The following is a 19312-nucleotide window of genomic DNA, read 5'->3' as shown; positions in this document are numbered from 1 at the left end:
AAGCCACGATCGAGGGCCGCAGTCTCTGGGCCAACTCCCTTCCTGGTGTCCGCGATTCAGCAGGACAGAACCTACTCTCTGCAACGCTGGGGGATATTCCCGACTGAAAGGCAGCGGGAGCAAGGGAACCTTCTCCCTCCCAGCAATAAATAAATAAATATACCACGGCTGCCGTATCCTGCGTACACTTAACGGGAACAAGCCCCCTCAAAATAAACAAGATCTATTCCGGATCAAACGTATGGAGAGCCTGCAGGATCAGGCCAACGACCCATCTGGTCCAGACAGATAAGATGCCCCTTGTTTGAAACCCACAAGCAGGATTCGAATGCAAGACCTGTACTCTCCCCTCTTGTGGCTTCCAGTACTCAGGAGCACCGCTGCCTCCGAGACAGAGTGCAGCCATCGTGACAGCAAAGTTTGCAGTCGGAGAACTTTTGTGCTTAAGGATGGAGAGGACCTCGCTGGCTGTGAGGCACATCTGTATTCACAGCAGACTCACTCTGCCTCTCTGGGGGGGAAAGAGTGCATCTTGTTCCTGCCCCCACCAACTGATCCTCCCACCCAGTAACCTTTGATGTCTGTCTATCACCTCACAGGGGTCTATTTTTCTCAGCTTCCCTTTGCAAGTCCTCTGCATCCAGCTGTAATTTCCTCTGTCCCAGATTCCTACTACTCCAGCTTTTCGGCCTCTGCAGATTTGCAATGTGTGGGGTTAGGTGTGGGAACTGTCCTGCAAAGTGACGCCAGAGACTTCTTCCAAGTTGTGACCATAAAGTGGCCAGGATTAAGCGGGGGGTGGAATGATTAAATTAAAAGTAATAAAAAGCCCAGCTCCTCCACTACGGGTTAAAATTAAGCTCAAGCAAACTTTTCGACAAGGCCCATGTCCGACGTCCGTAATGGGGCCTGCGGGAACTTGGGGGGTCTCCATCCCCGCAGGCGGTCAGTCCACTCGGATTCCTGCTTCCCATCACCCCTGGGGGGCGTTCTTGCTGTGGCCGCCTCAGCCTCTGCTCCCGGGCACCAGGAAACCAGCCAGCTGGGACTTGGGCAGCAGAGAACTGTCTGGGCAGTGGCTGGTAGGAAAGGCCATTTTGGGACTTGGTGGGGAGAAGGAAGAGGCTGCCTCCAGGCCCCCCCAGTGGCACGGGCGAGCCAGGGACGCTGGCCCTGCTTCAGTTCCGCTTGTTGGCCAGCTGCCGGTCTCGCTTCTTCTTCTCCATCAACCTGCGTTGGGGAAAACAAAGAGAATGATAATGGGGACCTGCCTAAGCTCGATGGCTTTCAGGCAAAATTTCTACGATCTCTGCTGCAGGTACCCAACTCTGTCCCCAACTCTGTACTTCTGTTAGAAGCTGGTGAATGCGCAATTCCAACTAAAGCGTGGTGTTCTGCCCTAAAACATTGGCTCAGGATTTCAGTGTTTGATCTAGGGAAGGGTTTGTACCAACACCTGACCAATGAGGAATTTGTCAGCAAATGGCAGAAAACCATGGCTAAAAAAACCACCTCTATTGGTCTGTAACAGCCCCAACTGTATTACCTGGGTTATGAAGGTGCCCTAAAGACGTTAAAGCAAAGATTATGGGATAATACACACAGTGATTTGCAATCTCGATCACGCACAGTCTGTAGTCCGCTGGCAGTAGGAGTACAATATGGGCATGTCTTTAAGTTAACATCTTACATTAAAAACCTGACAGTACCAAACTATCGAAGGCTTTTCACCAAAGCCAGACTAAACGTCTTTCCTTCTGCAGTGTTGGATGGCAGGTTGAGAGGAGTTCCCTACCAGGACAGACTTTGCTCGTGTGCTCAAGACATCGATTCCATAAAACATATTTTTTTGCACTGTGCAAAATATGAGCAAGCCAGGGCTGAACTGATATTACCCTTGCTGGTATCTTTCCCGGGAAAATCAGAGGCTCACTATGTCAGGTTCCTATTGGAAGACCGGACAAACATTAGAACATTAGCAGTGGAAAAGTTTTTATCAATGATTGCAAGAACCAATGATCCCTATCTTTGAGTCTGAACAAAATGCTTGTTTAACCTGGAGGTAGGCTGTCTGAATTGTGCATTGCTTTGTAATGATTTGTTGGGTCTCTGGATCATAATAAAGATTGTTGTTGTTATTGTTGAGAAAAGTTGGCGTCTGAGTGGGCCTGGGGGCTTCTCCTCGAGAACTTTTTTTTAAAAAATCATAATTTTTATTGAGTTTTTACATATTTCATTTTAATTCAATGCACATATTCACAATATCTTATTTGCTCAAAGTGAGATTTGACTTCCTTCTACCTCTCTTTCTGACATCCCTATAGCCTATAACATATCTTTCGCATTCCTATAATCACTTCTTTATCTTATAATCACCTTAAAAAATCACATTCTTATTTATAAATCAGCATCATAATTTCACATTACAAAATGTTTCATGTTAACGCTACAAACATTTTTAAACGAATACAATTTTCTTTCAAGTAATAACTAAATTTGCTCCAGTCCTAATTCTCCCCGTCAGCTTTGCCAACTCCACAAATTCTACCATTTTTATTCTCCAATCTTCCAATGTAGGGATCTTTTGCTGCTTCCACCTTTGAGCCAAGGGGATTCTCGCTGCCGTTGTGGCATACATTAATAAATTTACATCTTTTTTATTAATTTCTTCATCAATTAGCCCTAATAGAAATGCCTCTGGTTTTTTACTAAAGTTATATTCTAGTATTTTTTAAATTAATTGTAAATAATGTCCCAGAAGGCCTTAACCCTAGCACAGGAACACCACATGTGTAGGAAGTTCCCTTCCTTCATCTTGCATTTCCAACACAATTTGTCCCGGGACCTATACATTTCAGCCAGCTTTCTCCTCGAGAACTTAAAGAGAGCAGGTGGCATTGCAGTTACAGAGTACCGGATTGGGACCCAGGAGTCCTGGGTTCAAATCCCCACAGGGCCGTGCTCTTGGGGCCAATCACCAACTCTCAGCTCAGCCGACACCGCAGGGTTGTAGGGAAGAGGGAGAACCTCGCAAGATTCCTCCGGAAGGGAGAGCCCAGTGGCGCCCACTCACTTCCTGTTGCGCACTTCCGTCAGCTCCATGAGGCGCTCCTGAGCCGCTCGCAGCTCGTCCAGCCGCTGCTGGTAGCGAGAGTCGCCGTTGTTGCTGTGCTCGAAGCCGGACACTTGGTTGGAGAGTTCGTTGGCACGATCGCGCAATTGCTGGATGGAGGAGTAGAGGTTCTCGTCATCTTCTTCCTGCAACACACAAAGGAACTGCTGTGGGTGGCAAAGCTCTGAGCCCCAGAGGGAGGCGACTGCACCGGCCTCGCAGCTTCCAAGGCGCAGGGGGTTGGACTATTACACTGGGGAACAAAATTTTTGTTGCATTGACATCTGCAGTTGTTCTAACCTAATTTCGACGTGCTGATTTCATATCTGAAGTTGGCTTTGTTCTGTAAGCTCTAGTTTTTTTTTACAATTCATGTTTTTCACTTTTCACCATGATCTTTGTTTTTCACAATGCAAGAATTCAATATTTCATTAAACACATAGCCAAAGTAGTACAATATGAGCATAAATGTAAGTGACTTATATAGCATTGAACGTGACATATATAGCATTGAAAATGACATGTATATCTATGTACAAATTGGAGGTATGTAAAAAAATGTATTCCCTAGGGATATAAAGTATACTGGGGAACAATTCCCCCCCCCCCATTTTCTGTTGCTTGAGATTTTTCAACTGTTCTTATATGTTCTTTCAATGCTGCTTTCAAATCTGAAATCGATTTTCGTGTACATGCTATAGTTATCTTGCAATTTCCGACTTTTGCCGATATGTCATATTTACATTGGGGATAAGTGGACACTGACACGTTGATCTGCCCTAACCACATGGTAATTATTGTTTTTCAAACTTATTTTTTCTTTATTTTTACAGTTTTGTAACCTAAATATTTGTATTTTTCATATCGGACCATAGCTTCTTCAAGTAGACAAAAATGTGTCTACTTGATTGCGGAAAACCTCAGAGCGGTTTACAAAAGATAAATCAGGTTTTAAAAAGTTATTTATGTATGCCACTTCTGTGGCCTGTGTTCTGTTAGCTCCAAAATGGAAAATGAGTGAAGTCCCGACTAAAGAATGGCAACCTAAACTGGTGGAATATGTCGCAGCTTGCAGACCTAACATATAGAATAAGAGAACAAGAAGAGCATACGTTTAAAGAAGATTGGAAAATGTTTACTGAATATATGGGGGGGAATTGTCTACACTTGAAAATGTCGGCAGCATTAACAGTGTAAACAAGTTTTTGATGGATGTAATAATGGATTGCTGAATGCTTTCATCTATGTAAAATATGCAGGGATTTGTGATATGCAAAATGAACCACGGAAAGAGTAGAAGAGAAGTCTTTGACATTTTAAGGTTGTATAAATGAATATTCTAAATTGTAGAACAGAAAATTTAATAAAAATTTTACACACAACCCACCCCCCCAAGAGATAAAACAGTAAAATCAAGGAAAAATTGTGACACTTCTTAAATGCATTTTACCTTGGAACCCTGAGAGAACCACAACCACATTTTGTCAGTAAACGCAGCTCCTTTCTCCAAGTATATTGATGCTAAGGTCAAAGCCAAGAGGGTCCACGCAGAATTACAGACTCTTGCTTTTAACCATGAGCAACCCATTGCACAGGGCCTTAGATGCCCATCTGCCAGTGGAGGACGAAGCAGCCTATCAGATACCGCAAGCATCTTGCTTACCTTGGCATTGACAATTTCAATGTGGATCAGCAAGGAAGCGAGTTCGAGGTCCTCGCTGTAGCTGTTCTTGAGGGGCACCGACCTGTAACCTGCAGGCAGAGACCACAGTTGAACGCAAGCGAAAGCGGAGCAATAAATTTGGCACCAGCTGGTCTGCAGGCGCTGCCGGAAGGAGGTATACAAGACACCTTCTAACCGTCTTGGGGACTCCTCTCTGGATTTGTGTAGAGTTTACTCCTTAACCCAAACTTGGGTTTCCAAAAATTGGGTTGTCCAGCTGTTTTTGGACTACAACTCCCATCACCAGGATCGGCGGTCAGGGATGATGGGAATTGTAGTCCCAAAACGGCTGGAGGCCTGAGTTTGGGGAACCCTGCCTTTTCTTCTCTCATAACAACAACGACAATAATAATAATAATAATACTGTTAATATAAAAATATCAACTGTCAAGGAAGACCCACTGGGCCACTCCATCAATTCCACGGCACCCATGGCCAGTGGGGCTGGGGCAGAGAATAGAAACGGAAATCAGAGGAGAATCCAACATTGGAAGAATGGCGGAGTAAGATGGTGGAATACGTTGAGTTAGCAAAGCTGACAGGGAAGATCCGGAATCAGCGTCAAAAGGACTGGAGCAAATTTATATTACCGTATTTTTCGCCCTATAGGGCGCACCGGCCCATAGGACGCACCTTGTTTTTTGGGGGGGAAATGAATAAAAAAAAATTATTTCCTCCCCCAGCCCCCAGAACAGGCTGCTATCCGCAAGCCTTGCGAGCCCGGCGGCAACTCCCACTGGGCTTGCAAGACTTGTGGATAGCTTCCTGAAGCCTGGAGAGCGAGAGGGGTCGGTGCGCACCAACCCCTCTCGCTCTCCAGGCTTCAGCAAAAGCCTGCATTCGCCCCATAGGACGCACAGACATTTCCCCTTCATTTTTGGAGGGGAAAAAGTACATCCTATAGGGCGAAAAATACAGTATATATGAAAGAATATTGTAAACATCTGAAAACATTTGTAGCTTTGAGTTGAAATGTTTTGTAATGACAGCATAAGGAACTGATTTACATTTAACAAGGAGAAATATAAAAACAAGAGAGAAGGTAAAAAAGTGGTTATAGAAATGCTAAGATTAAAGTAAATATATACGGAAGTCAGGAAAAGGGGTGGGAGGAGGTCGATGTTCTGGTAAGAGCGAGGTTTGAGTTTATTGATGTATGTATGGATATTGTGATTACAAAAACTGAAAATGTAATAAAAATTATTATTTTTTAAAAAAAAGAGAATGTGCCCTGTTGGATCATGGGTAGAGAGAGCCATGAATCAGTGTGGGAAAAGAAGCGGTGTGTGTGTGTGTGTGTGTGTGTGTGGCAGAGATCCAGCGCATACCTGTTTTGAGGCCCTTGACAGGGAAGGTGGCTTGAGCCAGGAAGTTTGGGTCGCTGAACATGTCCTCCTCGTAGACCACAAAGCGCAGAAAGGCAAACTCGGGGTTGTTGATGTCAAAGACAAACTGCTTGAGGAGCCAAACCGCATTGAGGCCATTGTCAGCTGGGAGAAAATCAAAATGAAACAAGGAGATTGTGAGTAAGCCAAGACCCCTGAACCCCACGTGGGGTCCTGTGTCCAATTCTGGGCAACACAATGTAAAGAGGATATTGACAAGCTGGAAGGTGTGCGGAGGAGGGCGGCCAAGACGATAGAGGGTCTAGAAGCCAAGCCTTATGAGGAGTGGTTGAAGGAGCTGGGTATGTTTAGTCTGGAAAAGAGGAGACTGAGACGAGACATGGATAGCCATCTTCCAATATATACGATATACAATATACGATATCTATATTGTCATTGTCCCATACAGAACAATGAAATGGAAAAACTACATAAAACATTCCAAAAACCCCTAAAAACTCTGAAACCCCATTTTAAAATACAATAATATACTATAGAGACTCCTTATGCTGCGTTTAGAACCAGAATTGCATTTGCGTAGAAACTGTTTCTCGGGTGGCTAGTCCTGGTCTTTATATATGATAGAATGTCATACGGAAAATGGAGCAAGCATGTTTTCTCCTGCTCCAGAGGGCAGGACTCAAACTCATGGCTTCAAGTTACAAGAAAGACGATTCTGACTCAACGTGAGGGAGATCTTTCTGATGGCAAGAACCGTTTGACAGGGGAACAAACTCCCTTGGAAGGTAGCAGGCTTGGAGGTTTTTAACCTGGTTTTGCTATAACCTTAAATGAATGAGTCATTCAAACTGTCACGAACACAAATTGCTGACCCCACCTCTGGGAAACTAGGAACTATGCAAAGCCACGATACTGTGGGAAATGACTCAGAAGATACACATGCTATGATCAGGTGGGGGGGGGAAGCCCCCCGTCTTGAGAGCAAACCGGCCTGGAGCTCTAGTTTTGCTTTGCGGGAAGAGAAAGCCAGTAATCTGTCTGTCTCGTCTGCCTGTCTTTCAACCGCAGCTTCTCACCTACGACATCCGTCTTGTTTTTGCTGTTGTCGAACTCGGAGCCACAGACCTCCACCTCCACAAAGGGGCAAACGATGCTGCGTCCGTTCTTGGGGAGGTGCCGGGCCCCCAGGATCTGTGGGGAGGAGAAGGGGGGCACTGAGCTAGGTGGAAAGGGTAAGATGTCAGAACATTAAGAGGGGCCTACCGGACCAGGCCAAAGGCCCAGCATCCTGTTCTCATGTTGGCCAACCTGAAACCCGCGAGCTGGATCCGAGTGCGAGAGCTGCACTCTCCCCTCCTGCAGTTTCCAGCTAGTGGCATTGGGAAGCAAATTCAAATGCAAATAATAATAATAATAATAATAATAAATAATAATAATAATTTATTCTTTATACCCCGCCCATCTGGCTGGGTTTCCCCAGCCACTCTGGGCTGCTTCCAACAAAACACTAAAATACAATAATCTATTAAACATTAAAAGCTTCCCTAAACAGGGCTGCCTTCAGATGTCTTCTAAAAATTTGGCAGTTATTTTTTTCTTTGACATCTGCTGGGAGGCCGTTCCACAGGGCAGGCACCACCACCGAGAAGGCCCTCTGCCTGGTTCCCTGTAACTTGGCTTCTCGCAATGAGGGAACCGCCAGAAGGCCCTCGGCGCTGGACCTCAGCGTCCGGGCAGAATGATAGGGGTGGAGACACTCCTTCAGGTATACTGGACTGAGGCCATTTAGGGCTTTAAAGGTCAGCGCCAACACTTTGAATTGTGCTCTGAAACGTACTGGGAGCCAATGTAGGTCTTTCAAGACCGGTGTTATGTGGTCTCGGCGGCCGTCACCAGTCACCAGTCTAGCTGCCGCATTCTGGATTAGTTGTAGTTTCCGAGTCACCTTCAAAGGTAGCCCCACGTAGAGCGCATTGCAGTAGTCCAAGCGGGAGATAACCAGAGCAAGCACTGCTCTGGCGAGACAGTCCGTGGGCAGGGAGGGTCTCATCCTGCATACCAGATGGAGCTGGCAGACAGCTGCCCTGGACACAGAATTGACCTGTGGCTCCATGGACAGCTGTGAGTCCAGAATGACTCCCAGGCTGCGCACCTGGTCCTTCAGGGGCACAGTTATCCCGTTCAGGACCAGGGTGTCTTCCACACCTGCCCGCCTCCTGTCCCCCAAAAACAGTGCATAGGAAAAGGAATGGCACAGTTTCCCCCGCCGAAAAGCACCGGACGGGAGCTGGAGCTGGGTCGCCCCAGTCTCCCCCTCCTCCTCCTCTTCCTCCTCCTCTTCTCACTTGCCTGCAGCTGAACGGTGATTGGCTCCACGTGCTTCAGGCTGCTCTTGTCGAAGGGGTCAAAGAGCTCGTCCCGCATGATGTCCGGCTGCAGCACATATCCGCTGCGGCCCCCCAGCATGAAGAGCGACTGGTTCAGCTGCATAGGCTTGTCTGGAAGCAAAGGGAACAATTTAACCCCTGTGTTGCAAACAACAGTCAGTAGGCAGTGACTACAGTGGTACCTCTGGATACGAACGGGATCCGTTCCGGAGCCCCGTTCGCATCCTGAAGCAAACGTAACACGCAACTGTGCGTCTGTGTGTGTGTGGGTCGCGTTTTGCCGCTTCTGCGCATGATGTTATTCTGAGCGTCTGCGAATGCGGCGAAACCCAGAAGTAATGCGCTCCGTTACTTAACTTGAAGCTACCGTATTTTTCGCTCTATAGGACGCACCGGACCATAGGAGGGGGAGAACGGGGGGGGGGATTTCTCACCCTCTCTGCTCAGTGCCCCTTCAGCGAAGCAGCAGGAGAAACCCTTCCAGTTCTCCTCCCGCTTCGCTGAAGTGGCGCTGCGCAGAGAGGGAAAACTGTACAGCACCTCTCCAGCGAAGCGAAGCCTGGAGAGGAAGAGGAATCGGTGTGATGATGTTCTGCGCGTGATGTTATTCTGAGCATCTGCGAATGCGGCGAAACCCAGAAGTAACACGCTCCGTTACTTCCAGGTTGCCGCGGAGCGCAACCCGAAAATACTTAACTTGAAGCTACCGTATTTTTCACTCTATAGGACGCACCAGACCATAGGAGGGGGAGAACGGGGGGGGGGATTTCTCACCCTCTCTGCTCAGCGCCCCTTCAGCAAAGCGGCAGGAGAAACGGAGCCCCTTCCAGTTCTCCTCCCGCTTCGCTGAAGGGGCACTGCGCAGAGAGGGAAAACTGTGCAGTGCCTCTCCAGCGAAGCGAAGCCTGGAGAGCAAGAGGAATCGGTGTGCGCTCGGAAGGCTTGTGGATAGCTGCCTGAAGCCCTCGGAGCGCAGCCTTTGAAGCCTCCGTGGAGCAGCGGGGTGATTTCATATATTTCATATTATATAATTTCCATTCTCCGTATACTTTTCGATTTGATTTGATGTTGTATAAATATTTGGTTTTTATTTTTTGACATTTTCTTGCTACTGTTAAACTCTTTTTTTCTTTCTTTCTTTTTCTTTCTTTCTTCTTTTTTTCTTTTTTGTGCTTAACTCTGTTGTACTTACCTTTATTGTATGATTGTACTTTAAATCAATAAAGATGTTATTAAAAAAAATAAAAATAAAATTTGGGGGTCGTCTTAAAACAAAACAAAACTATAATTGCTTCTTTTGTCCTTACACGCTTAACAATTGCCTATAACGTTAAACGTTAAGAGCTTCCAAGTTTTGGTGCTGTGTAGATGACAGCACATTTAACATCCGTACGTGCATTTGTCCTGTGCTTGGCAATTGTTTTGTTTTTTTCAAAAAAATTCATTGAGTTCTTCACAATTATAACAAATAAAACATAACAATAAAAAATACCATAGAAAAAACAATACAATACTAAAAAAAAAAAAACTGAACCAAGACCACAACAATAAGAAAAAGTATTCTTAATCCCATATCCCTTAAAGACCCAATTTTGTTTACATTGTTGATCGACTTCTTCAAATCCCTCCCTTCTGAATTTCATTGTATCTGCATGTAACAGCTTTCCAATATCATTCTTAGACAAAATATTTCCAATTATTATCTATCTTATTCACTTTTCTTAGTGTTCTAGGTTCCATTTATTTAACTGAATCCCAGTTTATTCCTAGGCCTTTTTGGTACTTTCAAGTGACTTCTAATTATTTACATTACAATATTTATTCAAATAGTCCTTAAATTTTTTCCAGTCTTCTTGATATTCCTCTTCTTTCTGGTGCTTGGCAATTGTTGTTTTTCTAAATGTCAATAAATCTTGCAATGAAAGGGAAAAGGGAAAAAAGAGAGAGATTAGCCACTGATCGCAGCTGCTGTAAGGAAAGGGGGCTGACCTACCGGGGGTCTGGAAATTGAGGGCCACCAACTGGCTTCCGCAGATCCACATGGCCAGTGGGTCGTAGTTGGAGGAGTCCAGGCGCTGCCCCTTGGGGTAGATGCGACTTAGCTGCCGGCGGTTGTACTGAAGGAACTTCTTGCCCTTCCCACGGTTGGCATACTTCTCCGCCTTGGTCTCCGGGAAGGAAGACATGTCCCTGTAACAGGCTTTTTCCGTGCCAATCTCTGGAAAGAAAGAACAGATTCCCCCGTCCAAGCGGGGTTTGGGAAACACTCTCTTTTGAAAGAAAACTACCGTATTTTTCGCCCCATAAGATGCACCAGACCATAAGACACACCTAGTTTTGGGAAGAGGAAAACAAGAAAAAGAAAATTCTGAATCCCATAAGCCAGGACAGCAAGCAGGATCGCTGCGCAGTGATCCCGCTTGCTGTCCTGGCTTATGGGATAGCTGCGCGCAGCCTCTCCCGGGCAGCAGGAGCCTTTATCCCCTGCCCGGGAGAAGCTGCACGTGGCTAATAATAATAATAATAATTTATTGTTTATATCCCGCCCATCTGGCTGGGTTTCCCCAGCCACTCTGGGCGGCTTCCAACAAAACACTAAAATACAATAACCTATTCAACATTAAAAGCTTCCCTAAACAGGGCTGCCTTCAGATGTCTTCTAAAAGTCTGGTAGTTATTTTTCTCTTTGACATCTGGTGGGAGGGAGTTCCACAGGGCAGGCACCACTACCAAGAAGGCCCTGGTTCCCTGTAACTTGGCTTCTCGCAGCAAGGGAACCGCCAGAAGGCCCTCGGCGCTGGACCTCAGAGTCCGGGCTGAACGATGGGGGTGGAGATGCTCCTTCAGGTATACCGGACCGAGGCCGTTTAGGGCTTTAATGGTCAGCACCAACACTTTGAATTGTGCTTGGAAAAGTAGATGGGCAGATAGCCTGAATATTACCTTAGATTCCTCCCTCGAATGAATGAATGAATGAATGACCAGATATTGGGGAGTTTCAAGCCAATTTTGGGCACCTGTTGGACTCCTCTTGGCTCAAAGGCCAAGATGGTCTTAAGGGACATCCCAGCACCAGGCAGGGAAGGAAGCAGGTACCCAGAGACAGGAGTTTGATGGGTCAAGACATTCCCCCGGGGCCTGTCTGCCCCCTATTTGCACGTGGGACTGGATGGGAGATGGAGAGGACTCACTCTCTTCGTCAAAAGGCACCGGGCGGCAGTAAACAACCAGTTCGGAGAGCTCGAGGGCAATCTTCTTCCTCCGCTCCATGATCTTCCCCTCCTGCATCTGCACAGGATACACAAACGGCAGAAAAGGTCAGAAAAAACTCCACGGAGCTTCTGTTCGTTTTGATCCATCCATATGAATAATTACTTTCGTGAAATAGAGCGAGCCGGCTGACAACAGTACTGTACAACTGATCTATAATGTTTGGCGGAACTGGCACTGTTATAAATGTCGCAAAACACCCATTCCACATTTGTGGGGCAGCACCCACACTTTGAAACCTGTTGACATCAGGCATGCACCTGCTAAAATTTTTTGTTGTTGTTGTTCACTGCAAAAAGTGGTATTACAGGGAACCAGGCAGAGGGCCTTCTTGGTGGTGGCACCTGCCCTGTGGAACGCCCTCCCATCAGATGTCAAGGAAATAAACAACTATCTGACTTTTAGAAGACATCTGAAGGCAGCCCTGAATAGCGAAGTTCTTAACGTTTGTGGGTTTTGTGTTTTAATATTTTGTTGGAAGCCACCCAGTGTGGCTGGGGCAACCCAGTCAGATGGGCAGCTTATTATTGTTGTTGTTGTTGTTGTTGTTGCTGTTGTTGTTGTTGTTGTTGTTGTTATTATGGCCCCAACACAAGACTCTGGGAACTGTTCACTCATTGCAATCATTTACCCCTGATTAGGGAAGTTTTTAACGACTGATGTTTTACTGTATTTTTAACCTTCTGTTGGAAGCCGCTCAGAGTGGCTGGGGAAGCCCAGCCAGATGGGCGGGATAGAAATAATAAATTATTATTACTCTTGGATAGTTTTATTGCTTTATTGTTTGGCGTCCAGCCACACTTCCCTGCGAGCCTCGGCAGGTCGTAAAGCAATTAGCAATTAGCAAAGTTGCACAGTGGTCGTGTGTCGAAAGAGCAGTAAATCAGTCCCAAACGTTTCTTCTGTCCTAATGTCTCTTTATTGGAACAAAATAGCGTATTTACAATCTCCAACAGCCATCCGAGTTAAGCTGCATCTTATCTCTCTGCTTGCAGCGTCTGAACAAAGTGCTTTTGATTTCCACTCAGCTCACAGCATTCCAAGCTGCTTTCCTCAGTCCTGGCTTACTTCCCTTGTAAGCCCCACCTCTCAGGCTCGAGGCACAGAAGGTTAACCCTTCACTACACCCAACAATTACTCACTCTGGAAAGGTTTCCAGAGTGGCTTGTGGATCAGCAAAAACCAACCCCCGTCAGGCTTACAATGTCTTCAGGCTTTCAAAGCCATGGCACAAAAGGAAAAAGTGTTGGAGAGGGAAGAGGAAAACAAGTTCTTGGAAGACTCACCCTGGCATCTGCATTCTGCGTGGCCTCCCGGATCTTGGCCACCCAGTCGTTGAGCTCCTCCTGCGTGTCTGTCGCCACGTCCAGCGACTGGGATGGGTGGGTCATCTGCTGGGAATGGATGGTGAAGACAAATGGTTTGGAGCTCCTCCCGTCTTTGGAGATAACTACAAGGACATCAGAGGGGTTGACTTTACTGGAAGAGGTTCTCAACGCAGGAATGCTCCGCGGAGGAGCATGCAGGGCAAGCGACAGTTCCTGCTCTCCCGTTGCAGGGGGGCTGGACCAGGTGGTCCCTTTCCAACTCTACAATTCCACGATTCTATGGAAGCCAGCCACTGAAGAAGATGCTGCCTGCGTGGACAGGCTCCCTCTTCATTGCCCCCGATAAACCCCACAAGCCCCACCACAATTTCCTGTAACATTCCTACCAAGGCTCCCCAGTCCCAGTTCAGTTTGACTGGTGCGCCTTCCAGTTTCTGAGCGAACGCAGCCAATTTGGCTTGCCGTTGAGAATGGGCAAAGCCGGGCTCGTCCTGGGGAGATGGTGGAAGCAGAACGACCCAACCCTATAGGAATGATCGCTGGGTTGTGGAGCACACTCCTGCCCGCGGGCAGCCTCAGCTGTCTGCGTGCGTGACCTTGGGGTGCAGAGCACACTCCCCCCCAAAGGCAAAGCCACAGCTTTCTGAACATCATGCCCTCTGTCTAAGCTTTGCTCTCTTAGTGGTCTGTCTGTGACCTTTGTCTCCTTCGTTACACATTGTGCAAGGGGAAAATGACGCGGTGGAAACAGGTGCCAAAATAACTTTGTACCACCCCTCAATATCAGGATTGGAAGATGTGTAAAGCTCACAGTCCAAAATGTATCTGACTGGTTTTGCATATTGTGCTAATAAAAAGAGCCTCAGCAGAGCTGGCCGGCAGCTTGCTTGTGCACAGCTCACCTGCATTACCAACTCCTGCCTCATGTCCACAGCTGTCAACTTTTCCCTTTTCTTGCGAGGAATCCTATTCGGAATAAGGGAATTTCCCTTATAAAAAGGGAAACATTGGCAGCTATGCTCATGTCCTTCACTTCACCAACCTCCACATTTGCTCCAGGGTCTCCAAATGGCAGCTTCCAAGCGCAACTGGGTGGAGGGAACAGGTGTTTTGCCCTCATCTGCTCCTAGCAGATTAATTTCTCTAGCAATCCTTTTGCATGTTTAAATTCCCTACACTAATAACCTCAGGGCCTTATTTCTTTGGCAAACTGCTTTGAGGTTTTCTAAAATCAAGTGGGAGACAAATTTTATAAAATGCAGGTAAAAGGCTAAGGTAAAGGAGCCCTGGGCAGTTAAAAGGTAAAGGGACCCCTGACCATTAGGTCCAGTTGTGGCCGACTTTGGGGTTGTGGCGCTCATCTCGCTTTATTGGCCGAGGGAGCCGGCGTACAGCTTCTGGGTCATGTGGCCAGCATGACTAAGCCGCTTCTGGCGAACCAGAGCAGTGCATGGAAATGCCGTTTACCTTCCCGCCGGAGTGGTACCTATTTATCTACTTGCAGTTTGATGTGCTTTTGAACTTCTAGGTTGGCAGGAGCAGGGACCAAGCAACGGGAGCTGACCCCGTCGCGGGGATTCAAACCACCGCCCTTCTGATCGGCAAGTCCTAGGCTCTGTGGTTTAACCCACAGCGCCACCCGCGTCCCCCTCTTGGATGGTTACGTCCAGTCAAAGGCGACTATGGCGTTGCGGCGCTCATCTCGCTATCAGGCTGAGGGAGCCGGCGTTTGTCCACAGACAGCTTTCCAGGTCATGTGGCCAGCAGGACTAAACCGCTTCTGGCACAACGGAACACCATTACAGAAACCAGAGCACACAGAAACGCCGTTTATCTTCCCGCCGCAGCGGTACCTATTTATCTACTTGCGCTGGTGTGCTTTCGAACTGCTAGGTTGGCAGGAGTTGGGACAGAGCAACGGGAGCTCACCCCGTCGTGGGGATTCGAACCACCGACCTTCTGATCGGCAAGCCCAAGAGGCTCAGTGGTTTAGACCACAGCGCCACCACAAACAAGCAGCGCTAGGATTCACGCCCAGGGAAGGTTGTATTCCAGGATACTGTCCTGTTTGGATTCAAACTCAGTCCTTCTCCCCCAGGGAGGGGGTGCATTGATAACCCCTCCTTTTTCCAGTGCCTGCTTCTTCAGACACTTACCTACATGGCAGGAAGGGACATCAACAAAACCTTTCAGGAAGTTGCCCAGAGGGCTGTTCTCCACGGACTGAACAAGAGAAAAAGAGAGAGGGGAGAAATCAGGATTTCATTTATTTTTCTTGTTTTTAAAGCTGTGGCGGTTAACCAACAAAAGACAGGGGTCTGCGATACTTCGAGGTCTCAATCCCTACGTTTCTCTTGCTACGCTCCCCAGACACAAAAGTAACACATAAATGAACCACATTCATTTCACTTTGAACCCCCCTCCCCACAATCAATGGGCATTGTACAAACACAGGCTGCAGACCTCAATTGATCCATCAGTTCAATTGATCAGAGCTCTAGCTGCAGATTCTAGCAGCGTAACGGTGGAGCAAGAAACTCATTAGCCTCGCATCTTAAACAGGGGGCTAGGAGCCGTTGATAAGTCTCATACTCCACGAAACCAGCCGCAATTTTAAGGTGTGTCAGATTATCCCCGCTTTCAATTTCCCCAAATAAGGGGTGCTCAAAAGTTGCAACATGGCCTGGGATTTCAAAAGATATTTTGGTTTAAGTTTATGTAATTTAGTTTTGCTTGGTAAATAAAAAATGTGTAAAATTGCAAAAACGTATTTTTAAGACCCCCCCCCCCGCGGCTGAAGAAATTTGCAAAAATTAGGTTCCATCCCCTAAAATGGCACAATTTACTGTCACGTGGGGTTCTCCCCATTCAAGTGGCCCCCTCCCAGCAATGAGATGCAGGCATGGCTGGGACGCCCCCTATAGAACGCAAGTGGCTTCATTACACCGATCCTGGTCCAACTGCACTGGCTACCAATTAGTTTCTGGGCTCAATTCAAAGTGCTGGTTTTGACCTATAAAGCCTTGAATGGCTCAGGACTGCAATACCTCAAGGACTGCCTTTTCCCATATGAACCTACCCGGACCCTGAGATCATCTTCTGAGGCCCTTCTTCGTGTGCCTCCTCCTTGAGAGGTCCGGAGGGTGGCAACATGAGAACGGGGCCTTCTCTGCAGTGGCTCCCCATCTGTGGAATGCTCTCTCCAGGGACGTTCGCCTGGCGCCTTCATTATACACCTTTAGGCACCAGGCAAAACGTTCCTTTTTAACCAGGCCTTTGGTTGATCTGTTTCACATCCTATACCCTTTTAGAATGCAGCTCTTTTGAGGTTTTTTATTGGGGTTTTTTTTAGTTTGATTTTATATGTTATGGTCCTGTTTGTGAACAGCCCTGAGACCTCCAGGTACATTGCAGTGTATAAATTGAATAAATAATAATAATAATAATCTGGGAGTGGGTCTGTGCAGATGGGAACTGGGGGAGCTCAGGAGGAAAGAAGGAAGGAAGGAAGGAAGGAAGGAAGGAAGGAAGGAAGGAAGGAAGGGAAAGAGGGAGGGAGGGAGGGAGGGAGGGAGGGAGGGAGGGAGGGAGGGAGGGAGGAAGGAAGGAAGGAAGGAAGGAAGAAGAAGAGTTTGGATTTGATATCCCGCTTTATCACTACCCGCAGGAGTCTCAGAGCGGCCAACATTCTCCTTTCCCATCCTCCCCCACAACAAACACTCTGTGAGGTGAGTGGGGCTGAGAGACTTCAAAGAAGTGTGACTGGCCCAAGGTCACCCAGCAGCTGCATGTGGAGGAGCGGGGACTCGAACCCGGTTCACCAGATTACGAGTCCACCACTCTTAACCACTACACCACACTGGGAGGGAAGGAGGGAGGGAGGAAACAGAGGTGTCTCCCTCTCAGTACCAGTAGGAGGGTGTCAAAAATGGCAGCAGAGAAAGGGTTCATTCAGAGGGGCCCAAACTCACGGCTTCATCCTGCTCCGGCACAGAGGTGTTCATGATCTCCTCCACGTAGTTGGCGGGGAACCAGAGCTGCTTCTTGCCGCCGTAGTCTCCTCGCCACCTAGAGAGGGTAACAGGAAGAAGGCAAGCAGACTGACTTGGGGGGCACTGGGGGGCCGGCGAGGGGAGAGCCGGGGAGATGGGGAAACAGAAAGAGAGCGGTTAAGAAAGACACCATCACACTCACACACACAGAGAGAGACGCACACCCGTCTTGTCAACACCATGCAGAAAAAGTGTGCCAGAAAAAGCAGGGGAGATTTCTCTCTCCTTTCCCTGCCTCCTCTTACACGAGGTTGGAGGAGATTCCATGATGGGATCCGCCAGCTGGGAATTAGGGAGCAGCATAGAATCATAGAATTGCAGAGTTGGGAGGGACTTCAATGGTCATCAGCAAACATTCCAGCACTTCTTTTTCTAGAAAAAAAGCCCTGAACTCCAGGACTCACCATCCTCCATCCTGTTTGTCAACGTTGTGAATAATGGCTTGCTTGCAGAACGACAGTTCGTCTTCCCGCTGGGCTTTGTAGTCATACAAGGCCTTCACTGTGCACTAAGACGCAGACAAGAGAGGGATGAGGCGAAATAGTGAAATCAGGAAAATGGAAATAAACCTCATAACGGGAAATTAAAAGAAACTTTATTGGATGTTAAATGACAATAGGAATTAAAATGTAAAATACAATCAAGGTAACTAACTGTATCCGTAAATGAATATAGAGAAACAACAAGACGTGTATATACAGAAAGATTTATTTGTGTACCGACACTGTACGGATAAAGTTGAAAGAAGGACAACAATATACAAAATCGATAAAGACAATGCGAAAAACTTAGAGACATTAAAAAGCCAGAAGAAAGAAGGAGGGATGTCAACTCTTAGGAGTAAATGTAAATGTAATGTGTATATGTATAGTATGTAATCATAAAATCAATAAAGATTATCTTAAAAAAAAAAAAGATGCAGACAAGAGAGGTTATTGCCACATTTGTGCTAAAAGCAGCAGTCTCAAAATTAAGAGCTCACTGTCTGCAAACTGCAAACGAGCAAGCAAACCTGTGCGGATTACGTCCGCCCAATCCTTGTGTGTTCTGCGCTATTTACCATATTTTTTGCTCCATAGGACGCACGCGACCATAGGACGCACCTTGTTTTAGAGGGAGAGAACAAGAAGAAGAATAAATCTCCCCCTCTCTGCTCAGTGCCCCTTCAGCGAAGCGGCAGGAGAAACGGAGCCCCTTCCAGTTCTCCTCCAGCTTCGCTGAAGGGGCACTGCGCAGAGCCTCTCCAGCGAAGCAAAGTCAGGAGAGCGAGAGGGATCGGTGCGCACCGATCCCTCTCGCTCTCCTGGCTTCAGCGAAGCAACCTGAAGCCTCTGGCTTCAGGCGGCTATCGCTGAAGCCAGGAGAGTCTTGCTCTCCTGGCTTCAGTGAAAGCAACCAGAAGCCTCCAGCTTCAGGCTTCAGGTTCCTTTCACTGAAGCCAGGAGAGTCTTCAGGCTATCTAGGCTTCAGCGAAAGCAACGCGAAGCCCCCAGAGCGCGGAGGGAGCACTCCCTCTGCGCTTCAGAGGCTTCGCGTTGCTATCGCTGAAGCCAAGGAGCCTGCATTCGCTCCATAAGACGCACACACATTTCCCCTTAATTTTTGGAGGGGGGAAAGTGTGTCTTATAGAGCGAAAAATACGGTATTTTACTTCCAGTGTTGGGATTTTAAAAGATATTGGAGTGAATCTTTTGCTAGGCTAATGGGAGATCTAGGCCAAGGGAAAGGATTCATAAAGGAAGGACAAGGAATTGGGCAGTATCCAGAAGTCTCATTTCTCCCTTAACTACTTGCAGTCCTATCCAGTGCTTCTCTGGGACCAGGATATTCAGCCCCCTATAAACTTTCTGTGGTCCAGACACAGTTTGCTAACACTGGAGCTCTGATGTGTCAGGGAATGAATGGCAGAATTTGAGCCCTGGAGCAGAATCTCAAGCTTTCTTTACGGAAAGCCTTGGCAATGCTTAGATTCCAGCTGATCCCAGCGCTCGCCTTTCACTTGATCCTGGTGATCTAGAAACCACAAGGAAAACGGCAGCTGCAGGACACACCTTTTGTCTAAGGTTCACACACAGCTTCCAGAATCACATGTTC

General features: G+C 47.3%; 1 protein-coding gene across 1 annotated transcript in view; it reads right to left on the bottom strand.

The window, feature by feature from the left end:
• Positions 1–835: 835 nt before the first annotated feature.
• The window catches only part of LOC128416997 (1-phosphatidylinositol 4,5-bisphosphate phosphodiesterase gamma-1-like), an 85694-nt gene continuing 67217 nt past the window's right edge, over positions 836–19312 (bottom strand). Inside the window, exons 20-31 of the mRNA XM_053395130.1 lie at positions 17623–17726; positions 17138–17234; positions 15323–15389; positions 13125–13288; positions 11760–11856; positions 10562–10786; positions 8531–8679; positions 7258–7372; positions 6164–6325; positions 4776–4864; positions 3074–3258; positions 836–1230 (exon numbers count right to left, since the gene is read on the bottom strand). Coding sequence (XP_053251105.1) covers positions 1179–1230; positions 3074–3258; positions 4776–4864; positions 6164–6325; positions 7258–7372; positions 8531–8679; positions 10562–10786; positions 11760–11856; positions 13125–13288; positions 15323–15389; positions 17138–17234; positions 17623–17726 — 1506 coding nt within the window. The 3' untranslated portion in view covers positions 836–1178. The remainder of the gene's footprint in view (positions 1231–3073; positions 3259–4775; positions 4865–6163; positions 6326–7257; positions 7373–8530; positions 8680–10561; positions 10787–11759; positions 11857–13124; positions 13289–15322; positions 15390–17137; positions 17235–17622; positions 17727–19312) is intronic.

The sequence above is a fragment of the Podarcis raffonei genome, chromosome 7 (assembly GCF_027172205.1).
Source record: "Podarcis raffonei isolate rPodRaf1 chromosome 7, rPodRaf1.pri, whole genome shotgun sequence".
In the NCBI taxonomy this organism is placed as follows: domain Eukaryota; kingdom Metazoa; phylum Chordata; class Lepidosauria; order Squamata; family Lacertidae; genus Podarcis; species Podarcis raffonei.
This window is presented reverse-complemented; position numbering and strand designations above follow the sequence as displayed.